Source organism: Apis laboriosa, unplaced genomic scaffold (assembly GCF_014066325.1).
Source record: "Apis laboriosa isolate Shangri-la unplaced genomic scaffold, ASM1406632v1 scaffold39_cov144, whole genome shotgun sequence".
NCBI classification, from domain to species: Eukaryota; Metazoa; Arthropoda; class Insecta; order Hymenoptera; family Apidae; genus Apis; species Apis laboriosa.
The window spans coordinates 453439-468005 of NW_025223140.1; the positions used below are offsets into that span (position 1 = coordinate 453439).

Below are 14567 nucleotides of genomic sequence, written 5' to 3' on the forward strand. Positions count from 1 at the left end.
GCATGCAAATTAGGTAATTATTCTTTTTCTGTCAATCCATTGATTAATTTAATTTCTATTTAATATATTCCTATTTCTATATAATTCAAATGTCTATATTTTGAAAAAAAAAATTTTCGAATCTATATTTATTTAATATTTTTTTTATCTTTATGAACAAAGTACTAAAATTTGATATCTTATAAAAATCGCTCGGTTATAATTTTCGAAATATTTGTAAAAAAAGATTGTTAATATTATTAGATTTGTGGAATGTTTAAACTTTTTAGAATAATTTTTTAGAATCTTTTTAATAGATAATTGTAATAAATAATATAAGTGATAATATAAGTTTATCAGATTATATCATTTTGAGTATCAGCTGCTGTATAAATAATAGTAATAATCTTTTTTTACAAATATTTCCAAAAATATAGCCGAACGATCATTATATAAGATATCAGGAAAATTGTCAAATTTTTAGTAATTCTATTCGTAAGAATAAAAAAAATATTAAATCTCGAAAATGAATATCTCAAAAACTATGGCTAAACAGCTCTTATACATATGTATATGTATAAGAAAAAATTGTTCAAAATCTCTATAAGATATATCCTCTATAAAATATTTGCAAATCATTGAATTCAAATGTGTTTATAAAGAGTGTTCTAAAGTGAAAATTACGATTCTTTGATTGAATATGTTTAATCTCGATTACACAAAGACTTAAAATTTAAATAAGAAGAATTATTTTAATCATAACATTTTATTTTACATTTTTGACTTATTTTCATGTAGAATTACGTTCTCAAATATCATTATTTGTAGAATATTCTATATAATGTTTTATTGCAATTCATTTTAATTTGATGTTAATCCATTGTTATTTTAAAAAATTATAAAATGTTATTTCATTTGTATAATAGAAATAAGTATTTATATATATAGAAATAAGTTATTAGAAATAAATATTTATTAAACTTGTTGCTATATATGAATTATAATCTTAAAATGTAAAAAAATACGATAAATATTTATATTAAGAGAAGATAAGATAAATTGTCAAAAACATTTTCTGAAGAAAATCTTAAACAAGTTATATACGCTTATTTGCTTTAAAAATTGTTAATTATTAAAAAATTTTTTTTAACTAAAATTTTCCGCGCGAATTTCTAAAGCCAATTTTAATATGTTAAAAACACAAAAAAAATGTTTGTGTTGATATTGAGAATATTTATATCATTTTTCTTAATTAATATTACAAATAACCAGATCATAAATATCAATGGTTAGATTAGATAATTAGAAATGATTAAATTACGCTGCAAAATATTGAAATATATTCACAATTATTATGTGTTATCACAGTTTCACGAATAATCTAAATCTTATTTTAGCCAACTGTTATTAAGATATTCGCTTGAAAAATATTCGATTTTTAATGATTAATAACTTTTTAATTTTTATTAACGATTAAAATCTTTTGAAGATTATTTAAGAAAGTCTCCTTGATATTATTTATATATCAAAGTCAAAATCATTGAAACAATTTCTCCTAATGTAAATATAGATAGATAAAATATCTTATCCACATATGCTATATAATACAAAATTTTTCGTTTAGATACATTAAGTATGCATAATAAGTTAAAAACTGTCAAAAATGTATTTATCCGCTTCTTATTACGATCCCTTAATTCTTAATTGAATTGAATATGAATATAATGAAAATCAATTTAACCAACGATATTTTCGTTCGATAGCGCAGAAGCGAAAGAGAAAAATACGATCTGCTCACGACTGAAAAAATGCGAATATTCATATATAAAGCCGTCACGAATCCAGCATTCATTTGTCAAACCGTCGATGATCCAATTTTGGAAGCGTTCAATTTGTCTTACGAACTACGAAATGCTGCCAACTTCGACAGAGAATTTTATTACGAATATAGAAGTCTCTCTGAGGTCTTTCTTCATTTAGATCTTTATTGAATCAATCAAAACCATCTTAACGTATTATCTCGTTTACAGGCTGTCTCGCAATTTGCAACCGATTTGATCGGTTGCGCAAGAACCGTAGAAGAAGTAGAAGAAATTTTGAAACAATCCACTGGATTCGCTCTTTCGTCCAAATTTCTGTATCCAAGACTGTTATTCGCTTTGCATAACAAACAGAGATCCTTCGTAGCCCATCCCAATATACAACAGGTTATAAAGAAAATGAATTTATTATTATAGAAAGAGATTATATATTCTCTTATAGTAGATATATAATAATTATTATATAGAATGGAGCATTTAATTAGATATTTCTTAACTTAAGAATGAAATCAAATTTAATATAATATTTATGAATCTGAGTCAATTCCAATTTCACAAATTTTGAAATTTAAAATATTCAAAAATAATTATAATGTTTCAACGATTATACGAAGGATTTAGAAATCAGTATAAGACACATTCTTTGAAAATAACTTATATAATTCATTTAATAAAAAAATTTCTTTATTGCTTAAATTTTCAATTTACAAATTAATTAAATAACTACTTCAATATTATATTTAATGTTAATATAATTGATTTGTCAATTTAAAAATTTAAAAAGATTTTTAATACTAAAAAATAATAAAAAGATTTTTGAAACTACAATCGCAGATCAAAAAATTAAATATATTTAAATACATTTACAATTTATAATATATTATAAGTCATCATATTAGCTAATTTAAAAAAAAATTCTGGATATTTGATAAAATCATCAAAAAATAAAGAACAGATTCTAATCAAAGCGAGAAGAAAGAAAATATAAATTATTAATATATAAATATTTGTGTATTAATAATTAATAAAAATAAGACTTAATAACTTATTAATAATAGTAAATAATTAGTAGATTAGTCGTTAATAAAAATTATTAATAAATGCTATACTAAAAATTTCAATGAAAAATATTGAAAATTTTTAATGATCCTAATTTTTTGATCAGATTATATGTCATTTTCAAAAATACTTACACTTCTAAATTCTTCATATAATATTTGAAATATACATTCGACATATTAATAATATATTCATGTAAAATCTTTGAAAAATTGATTAATTAAAGCTTTTTATTAATTATTTATTAAATTATAAACAATTGAAATTTGTAAAACGAAACAAGTAGATAAAAATGACTTTATCTGTTGTTACCACCATTTCGTCTATCTCCGCAAACTTAAATTATTTATTAAAATAATTAATCAATATTTTTATATAATTAATATTTTCATATTTATTTTACCTTCTTTTAAAATTGTTAAAACAGTTCAAAGATATCTCAAAAATATATTAACATTGTATATAATTTAATAAAATGGTTAAATTGAAATTAATACAAAAAAATTAAATATTATAAAAATATGTAGTAGAAAAAAATTAAATTAAAAAAAAAGTTACTATAAAACACAAGATAATGAAAGATATTTAGAAATGTGATAATGTAACATAAAATTTATCGATTAATATAATGTTAAATTCAGAATAAACAAATATCAAGATAACATCAAATTTATCAATAATCAATATGATATCAAATTTAAATTTTAGGTAATTTCAAGCAAATGGATAGAGGGATGGTACGAATGGAAAATCATGACACCATGGATGAAGTGTCTAATCGTAATATTACGCATGTTCACACTTTTCGTGGTATTAATAGTGATTTTAGTAGCTCCAAATTCTAAGAAATCGAAATTTTGGCAATCACCCGTGAATAAGTTCATCTCATCAACCGCTAGTTACTTATGGTTTCTCCTTATCGTTTTTCTTCAATCGAATATAGACAAAAGCGAGCAACTTCGTGGACCGCCAAACACAGGTATTATATAACGATTATATCTGCTATCAACATTCGAGGGCTGAGGAAAATAAATTTTTAAAATAAATTTTTAAAATAGATAGAAAAATGAATATTTGCATTTCATCAAAACAGATTTTTTCAAATAAATTTTTCTTTGAAATAGTATTCCAAGTAGTTATATATTTTCATATCAACTCATATAAATACTATTTTAAAAATACTATTTTATTGAAATATAAAAAAATTATATGAAATAATAATATTTCGAAAAGACAATTTCTATCTTTAATATTTTATAACACAAAATATTATATATTTTATATACAAAATATTCCAGAAGTCAACTGACAAAATTTAAATAATAATTTTTGAGATGATTTCAAGCAATTTTTTTCTTTGCAAAAATTTTTGTTTTATTAACGAGTTATTAAAGAAAACCATTAGCTAATTACAGAGCATACAAATCTATTACGCCTCGATCAACAAGGCTTTAATTTTCATTTCCGTTTTGTTAATGAGAAATATTGATCAATCATAAAGCGTGTAGAAATATTGCGATGATAGATAGCATTGGATATGCGTTGCTGGCAGAATTTGACTAAATAGTCAATATCAACAACATATGTCGAATCCAGCAATTTATTAATGGTATATATCTAACTATTCTGTGATTAGCTAATACTAATAATTCATTAACAAGGCTAAAATAAAAATTTAAGCCTTGTTGATCGTGATATATATATATATATATATATATATATATATATATATATATATATATGCTCTGTGATTGGTCAATGTTTTTCATATAATTCATTAACAAAACCAAAACGGAAATTTTCATAAAAGAAAAAGTTGCTTGAAATTATTGTTCAAGAATCACTAATTAAGTTGTCTTGTTTGTTGCCTTATGAAATATTTCATATAACAAAGGGCATAAAAAATATAATTTATATTTATATACTAAACATAAGATTTCTAATTTTTCTATTTAAATTTGTATCTTCTATTTTCAATTCGATAAATAGTGAATAATACTTTTTCATGATTTATGTATTAAACAAAATAATGTTTTCAAATATATTTGATTTAAGCATAAAATGAAATGATATTTTAAGTGTTATATAAAAATAATATTTTTAAATAGTATTTGTTTAAATTATTGTTTAGGATTTGATAGTTTGTATCAAATTATTTCAAATTTTCCCCAGCTCAGCTATTTAAAGATCAAAAAATAATAAAGAAAAAAATTGAATAATTCCACTTCGATTTCTGATCTCAAGGTGCTTCTTCAGTATATGTCTGGCTTTTAATTGTCTACATTACATCGTTCTCGTGGGGATTGATTCGTCTTTGTATTATACATGGGCCGAAGAGGTTCTTCGCGGTACCTTGGTATTGGTACGATCTCCATTATTAGGTGTGATGATAAAATTTTGAAAGAAAATTCTGATCTGGATTTAACAGTTTTAGAATAGTAAATTTTCGAAAAAATAATTATTTAAAATAGAGATCGTCTCATCGAATTTGAAATTAAATTCTTGATATAATGATATCCTTGAAATTCTTTTCAAAATTATTATTTTAAAATTCGAAATTTTTCTTATAGATATTATAATTATAGAGGAAAAAAATTATTATTGAAAATATAATTTTTTTGATAAATCGATGTAAACATTGAATGATTTTAAAGAACTTCATAAGTAGTTCATAAGAACAGTTACTGCTCTTTTTATTTATATTTACTATTGTTTCAAAGTAATAAAAATTCTATTATTTTCTAGAAAAGAATATTATATTTATTGTAATTGACATTAAAATAATATACAAATTATTTAAAAATATAAAAATATTTTATATTCTTATACATTTATACTGCTTTCTTTCATAATCAGCATATATAGTAACTCGTGAAAATATTTTGAATATATTTTTTCATTTTTTAAAATGTTAATAAAATTTCATTAAAATTATTAAATTTTTTTATTTTTAATAAAATTTTATAAAAATATATAGAATATATTTATACATATATGAAACAAATTTTTTTTATTGAAATATCATTTTAAAAAAGAATAATATTCATTATCAGTTTCAATGAATTTTTTTCTTTTTAAATAGAACTTTATAATGATGTGAAATAGAGAAAAATTTTATATTATAAAATATTTTAAATTTAGTTATTACTCTATTAGAAAATATTTTCAGATAAAATCATCATAAAAAAACATGAAAAGATATTAAAATTTAAAAAAAAATTTTTTAAGTTTTCAATATCAAAGAGATTTATCATCGACAAAAAAATTATTTTATGTATAATTTGTTATATGTATGCCAAATTTCATTGAAATCAGAATTTTTGAATTAGATAAATTTTTTTATAAGATAATGTTCAAATATTTTCGTGAACCTCTGTGTAATAATCGCTCTTCGTTTTTGAATTATGTATATAAAAATTTTTAATATTTATGATTGAGATGATTTTTATTCTAAATAATTACTGAAAATTTATTATTTTAATAAACAATTTAAAATTTAAAAAAGAATTTTAAAGAAGAAAAAATTTAAATACTTTAAAATACAAATCTAAAGAAGTAAGTAATTTAAAAGTATTAAAAAATTTTTTCACAATTCCAAATATTTTCTAATTTATATATCTTATGTTATTTCAATTTTTGTTACTTTTTTTATATTTATTTTTTCTATTTCTATTATTTACTTTAATATTTGAATTTTGTAAACTTTTTTGGTTAAACTTTTTGTTATCAAATATTATATTATGAAAATAAATATTAAATTGAAATTATTATTATCAAACATTTTAATTTATTTATTTTTATTTTATTCATAAATTTAAAAATATATAAATAAATGTTATAATAATTATAATAAATATAAAAGTTTTTATGATAATTTATTCAGTACATTTCATGATTTTATTCAGTACATTTTTTTTATAAATTTTTTATGCATTTAAATATTTATAGTCTATAAATACTTATATAAAAAAAAAATTTATTGTTTGGCGACAATAATTTTAAATCATATTGTCTTTAAATGAATATCTTATTATATATTTTGATATTGTTTTTTTTAACAATGGATTTAAATTGAAATTTTCAATATATAAATAATTTTCATATATAAAGTATAAAATAACAAATCTAAATTTTTTTTTTTTAAATATTTTAAAAGTTAATATTTTTTCTATATATCAAAATTTCAATCATACTAGTAGTAAACAAAATAATTTATTTTTGAAATTTTATTCCAATTAAAATAATAGTTTTTTCAATTGTATATATGTTATAATTTTTATTAAAATAATAGTTTTTTCAATTGTATATATGTTATAATTTTTATTTTTCTTACAATTTTACATTGCTATTTATTTTAGCCAATATAAGCCAGTTATCAGAATAATTTATTTTTATAATTTTATAAAATTTCACTATTATTTTTATGCTAGAATTTTTATTTTAAAGTGAGAACATTTCATCGATGACAGGTTCGAGATGATCATGATATTCCTCTTTATTTTGACCTTCCTATATTGGATAACTGCCGCACTGGATGTGAAAATAAATGGACAACTCGAGTTGGAGAGGAAATACTGGAACACGTATGATCCCACATTAATTGCCGAAGGAATTTATTGTTTGGCGACAATAATGGCTTTCTTGAAATTATTGTATATCTGCCAGCTGGACTACCATCTGGGACCACTTCAACTTTCTCTTGTGAAAATGATCAAAGATGTTCTTAAATTTATTATTCTTTTTACCATAATCATTCTTGCATTTTCTGCAGGTAATATATAAAATTTTTTATATTTCTTCGTTATATTGTTGATACAAATCAGTTTTTTTATTTATAATTGCAACATGTCCAAATTTTTAATCCTTTAAAACTACTGAGCTATAATATTTCTTAATTATAAATTAATATATAACAATCTTTAATCTATACATAAAATAATAATTATAAATACTTTATATATGATTGTATCCCATAGTATCCCACAGTAACTTATATTTTATATACGCTTAATATATTTGAGATTGCACTAAAAATTGAATTGATTTTCGATAAATACTTGAAAAAATAATTGAAAAAAAGAAGCGAAAAATTCAAAATTTTGTTGTACATATTAACAATATGTATTGAACATATATAGAAAAAAAATCGAAAAAACTTTTACATTTACATTTTTTACATTATTTATATTATTTACATTTTGGAAAAGTTCATGACACAATCATATGTCCGAATAGAATAGAAAATCTTAATAAAATATATATATCGCCTATCTTGAATATGTTAATTTGCAAAATTATTCTTGTCAATTTTTGAATTCTAATTTTCGAAACATATATGCTTCCAAAAATTTAAAATTGGAACATCGAAAAAGCAAATATTAAGTTGCATTGTCATTACATATAAGCATTTGCCAATATTTGATACATCTTCATTTCATTGATAATGAAAATCCAACTCGTCAATACAAAATGTTCAGTGATAATTTCTGCAGCTATTTTTATGATGCAAAAAGAAAAAGAATGTTATTAGATTAAAAAATAAAAATTTTTGTATTTCAAATTATGCAATAAAAATATTTTATTGCATTTTAGGATGCAAATAATTTTATTTTATTTATTTTTTGGATCATGTTAACTTAATCTCGATGGTTTAATGATAACTTACAATAAAATTTGAATATTAGCAATCACATATCTCCAATGCATATTTCTAATTTTTTTTTTTTTTTCCGTCATTACGTTGTAAGGCATTAAAAATAGTTATATAAGCTACGTTTATATATTTTACAATATAATACTATGTTAAGTGGATAATATAATGTTCATTTTTTGATGTTCGTATGGCTTTTTAATCTAAATATATTGAATCTATATATATATATCAATCTACATATATTGAAAAATTGCAAAAAATATAGACCAATATAAGCATCGATTTAACGACAAATTTAAATTAATAACTCACATATTAGCTGAAATGTTGTTCTATCATTTCAATGTTATTATATAATATTATATAATTATATGAGTATTACTTAAATTCATCGTTTAATAGATATCTGCATTGCAATGTTTTAACACTTGTAAATTATTTAAAATATAGGTTATAGAACAAAATATGAATATCTTTTTCTATTTCAATCATAAGATCAATCATGTTTTTTTTTTGTTTTTATGATTCAAGAAAACAAAATCCAAAAAAAAATTACCAAACAAGGCTTTAAATTTTCAATATGAAATATTACATTCTCATTTGAAAGTAATAAAAAGAAAAAAATTAATTAGGAAGCAATCAGGATTATCGGATAGAAATATTCCTATTACTAAAATAGTTCAATTCTCCTGTGAAAAGTAGCGAATTTTGAAGTACATGACACATTATTCCTACTATCGTTGTTACATTAAGCAAAGATGTGTCACGTGACCAGATTTCTGTCTAATTTAAGCATCATATCATGTTATGTGATATACCTCTGTCTAATATAAAAATAATATAGGATAATGTAATATCACGTATTCTTTTCATGCAGAAACTTTCGAGAGAGAAATGAAACTACTTTTAATGGTAAAAGAAGTTGCATATCTGACAACTTTGAAAGACATTATACAATCGCTGTAGTATCTATCGAAATGCATGTTTTAAAATATATTTTACACAATAATAAATTGTGATTTCAATCACATTAAATGACAGATTTTCATCGTTGTTGTCATGGCATTGAATTTGTTATATATATAGTGTCATATTGTCATATAATGTCATGAGAACAAAAATCGTATAATGTATAAAAACCTTAATACGTGCGTTCTAATAGTATAGCAATCAACTACTTATAGTTCCTCCTCAAATAGCTTTATTAGCTTTGGGTAACGTTTTATTAGCCTTTCCTCTATTCGCAAATGAGAATCATATGTCATAACGTCATATATTGAAAATATAGAATCTTGTTTGGCAATATTTCTATGATAGTTATGTGAATCACTATTTTATGTAAATTTTATTTAATAGAAATTAATTAATATTTAATAGAAATTAATCGTATTTAAATAGAAATAAATTAATTATAAATTAAATAAAATAAAATAATATGTAATAAAATAAATGTGAAACAGAGTTGGGTATTAATGATGAAAAACTAATAAAAATTTCGAATAAGTAATAACTTTATTTAAAATGCTTGAATAACATTTATTCATAGATAGTTATATATATATATGTGAGTCACTTTTCATTCTTCATTTCATAACTTCAGTATTATTTTATTCCATTATTCGGTTATTCGATGTTTTAATAATAAATTATTGAATTAAATTATTGAAGTAATTTTATTCTTATCTTGAAATTTTATTCTTATCGTTAAAATTTCTGACATGAAAAATAAATATTATTTCAGCAAAGAAAAAGTATATAAGACAAGTATACAACTTATATTTTATAATTGAAAAAGCCATATCTTTGTGAATCTTATTCTCATGAATTTCAAATTCGTAATATTTAAAATTTCTATTTTACAAATTTTCATAACTTTAACAACTTTAGTCTAATAGCTAAAACAATCATTTGCCTTTAGGTACAGTGTTTATCTTTTCGAGGGTTCAATGATAGTAGAATACAATCGATTACCAAAAACAATGACTATCGATGCCATAATCAAATCTTGATTGAAAAAAAAAATTTGTTATTCTTACTTCAAGCTAATCGATTTGTATTCTAAATATAAATATTAATATTAATTTTTTCGCAAACAGTTACAGTTTTAATAATTGCAAAATCAAAAAATTTCAAATTTCAAAATTTCAAAATTTCAGTTAAATTTGATTTAATTTGTTAGTTTTTTGATTTAATGTTAAATATGAATTTAAATAATAGAAAAAATATAAAATTTAGTTATGAAATAATCAATAAAATGATGATATAATATTTTGAATCTTTCTGTCTCTAGCAACATGCAGACTTTATCAATATTATGAGGATATGGTACAAATTGATGATGAATCAAAGATCAAGACCCAACAGGTCAACTCGTTCATCAATTTTCCAACCGCCCTGAAGACTTTTTTTTGGGCGCTTTTTTGTATGAGTCCTATCGAAAGCGCTGATGTGATAATTGAGAATCTTCCTGGAGAAACAGAGAACGAGACTATCATCAATCATCATTCTTTCACAGAGCTTATTGGATATATATCATTCGCCGGTAAAATTCACTTAAATTCCATTTCTTCTAAATATTGGAAAATGCAAAATATTACTTATAATTAATTAAATTAATTAATTTATTAAAAAAATATTACTTAAATTATATTTTATTAAATAAATTATATAATTTTAAATTTAAATATATAATATTGCAATTCCTATATTTATTCAATTTTTATATAAAGAAAAGTAATAAAAATATAAGATAAGTATGCATAAGATTGCAAATTTTTTATTTTTTTATTTTAAAATTATTATTAATCTTCGAAAATACAACATTATCAATCATCATAATCTATATCAATTATTTAATCATTTAATCATTAAATCGTTTATTTTTTATATTTAATTTTAATTGAAATTTCATTCAAATGAAATCAAAAAAAAAAGCTAAAACTAAAATAAGAAAGGATAGTTAAGTACAAAAGAATTCTTTATTTTTTTAGTTGAGTATCATTATTTTCATTATTGATAAATATATGCGATTGTTGTTGCACAATATATCTGCATTACATATCAATAGATTCATTACATATCAATTTTTTTGATTCCATAATCAAAATTAATTGAAAAATAAATAATTCCAATCTAACATTCAACAAAATATAAATATTATATTCTTTAAAAATTATTTTGGAAAAGCAAATACAAAATTTGCAATCTTATGTATAAATATTTTTAATCTTCATTTATTTCTTACTATATATTTAGATCTAGATAGTATAATAAATATATAAATATAAATTCTAATTCTGTTATGACTGTATAATATTTTTGATAGCATTTTTGATATATGATAATATAATGTGATGGCTTTAATTTATAAATTACATTTGCTATATGAAAAATATTTCATATAAAAGTTGCATAATATTTTTAATTTTTAATATGTTTTACAAATAGAGGACATATAATATAAAAAAATGAACTTTAAAAAGAATCATATATTTTTTAATACAAATTATTATAAAGTAAAAAAATTTATAATGAAAATTATTAATTTAAATATTCTAATTTTGTATCATCTGAAAGACAAAAGCATAAATGTAAGATTATTGTTTCGTTTATAGTTTCATAAAATTCAAATTAAATTCTAAATTTTTATAAGAAATAATAATTTGCAATGATTAGAAATTATATATATTATATATATATTAAAAAAATACACACTTTTCTTTTTTTTTATAAAAACAAAATTTCATATTTCTTTATGTATTTATTTGTAAAATAATTAATAATGCTAAATTAAATATGTATTATGCAACTATAACAGTTTCTAATACAACGCATAATTTATGATTTAATTTATATTTAAAGTAATCACATTACATAATTCAGCCAATACCTATATTGGAATACATATATCTGCAGATATATCGTAAAAATATTATTTATCTAAAATATATCTAAATTAATATATTCCAAATGTAATATATGAAATTTTTTTTTCAGGATTCACTTTTATTTCTGTGATCATGATTTTAAACATGTTGATTGCTTGCATGTCTAATACGATGACCAAAGTCACAGAAAATGTACTTGTAGAATGGACATTTGGTCGAACTGAGGTTCGAATCATCAGAAATAATTATTTTATAATAAAAAAACAGACAAAATAAATATATCTTATATCTTAATAATAAATATATAATAAAGATATATATAAAGATATATATAAATATAATAAAAACTTCAGAACTTACAAATATGTGATTTTCAGACTTACGTCGACTTTATGCTAACAACCACTCTTCCGCCACCATTCAATATTATTCCAACATACGTTGGTATTCAGCCAGTAATCGAGTACGTGAAATTATTGTTGAAACCACCACCAGATAAACGAGCACGATGGGACATGAAACATTGTTGTTATATTGTTAGTGTTATTCTTAAAAATTACTATGAAACATTCATATAATTTTTAAAAATTCTTATATGGGGTGAATTTCAATATTTTTTTTTTAATACAATATAAATTGGATATTTAACAATACATTTGAAAATAAGTAAATTATAATTATAATATGATTTTATTTAATTTTTTATATTATAAGAAAATACTATGTTAATAATATTGTAAATATAATCATAAACATAATAAAAATAATACTCATTCAAAATAGTAATTGTTGAAAAAAATAAAAAAAAAGAATTATATATATCAAAGCAAAATATATTAGAATGAAAGATAATCAATTATACAAAGAAATTTTTTGAATTTAAAGAAAATTTATAAAATTATATAATTTATAATAGCAAAAAGAAATAATCTTTTTAAATAGAAAGATATTAAATACAAACTTATAAATTTTATATTAAAAAAACAAATTTATAAATTAATTATAAAATTATATTTAAAAATTAACAATTTATATATCTATAATTATAGACGAGAATATAATATATATATTCTATAGGGTTAATATATTCATAATATATTCATATTTTTAAAAAATCTAGAAAATAATCACAAAATTAGATAAATACAAAAATATTAATTTGATAAATTGATAAATTAATTGATAAATTATGAATAATTGAAAATTATCAGATGAAGAAAGATACAAAGTGAATTCTATCTTTATCTTATTTCAATAAATTTATATTGCTTATAATAAATAAGTCTCAACCAACATTTTTGTATATTTATATTTATTTTAACTTCTAAAATCGAATTTTTAAAAGTATTCCATAAATATATTATTATTTTGTATACATATAGAAATATAATTATATATATCTAGTTATTTTCATGATAACATTTTAATTATAATTAAATAAATAAAATTTCAGTCTAATTATTTCATTAAAAAATTATTCACATTATCATATTAAAAAATTTATTTCGAGTAAATTAAATTTTCACAATATTGTTTTTTCGTGCAATTTCCATAAGAAAATTATTTTTTTCTTCTATACAATATTCCCCGAGATTTTCGAATAAAAACAATGAATGAAATAGCTTTGAATAAATAGAATAAAAAAAAAAGTTGAATAATCTTTTTATTTTACTATATATTATAAAAATCGATAAAAAGAAATCAATTTTAAAATACATCATCTTTTTGATAGGAAACTATAACGGAGGATAAAAACGTTAAATTTTCCTTAGTGATGGCGCAGCTAGTGCAACGTTACTTCCGACAAAAAGAGAAAGAGATGGAGGAGAATGAAATAGATAAGCTCACGAAAGAAATCGTCGAATTGAGAAATCTTTTGAGGGATGCTCTCACTACTATATGAAAAAATCAAGCGACGCGAAATTAAACACAAAGAGTTTCTTCTTCGAAAATCTCACGATTACTTTAGCGCTAAATAAACACAGTGGCGCCAGTCTTTTTTTCGCTTTTACGTGATGCGTAGAAAATGCATATGCATAATGATGGGATTTAAAATGCTTCATATCGCTTCGAATAGGTATTGTACATCAAAGAATAAATTCGAATTATTTAATTCTTAAGTCTAAAAATTTTTTTTCTTTTCGAGAAAGTCTCGAAAATTTTGAAAAT

General features: G+C 20.5%; 1 protein-coding gene across 1 annotated transcript in view; it reads left to right on the forward strand.

Moving 5' to 3' along the window:
* LOC122715631 (short transient receptor potential channel 5-like) overlaps nt 1–14301 on the forward strand; it is a 34885-nt gene extending 20584 nt beyond the window's left edge. The window contains exons 5-13 of the mRNA XM_043937953.1: nt 1748–1943; nt 2010–2186; nt 3567–3837; nt 5103–5220; nt 7328–7629; nt 10802–11053; nt 12508–12623; nt 12776–12934; nt 14131–14301. Of these exons, the coding sequence (XP_043793888.1) occupies nt 1748–1943; nt 2010–2186; nt 3567–3837; nt 5103–5220; nt 7328–7629; nt 10802–11053; nt 12508–12623; nt 12776–12934; nt 14131–14301 (1762 nt within the window). The remainder of the gene's footprint in view (nt 1–1747; nt 1944–2009; nt 2187–3566; nt 3838–5102; nt 5221–7327; nt 7630–10801; nt 11054–12507; nt 12624–12775; nt 12935–14130) is intronic.
* Nucleotides 14302–14567: the final 266 nt, after the last annotated feature.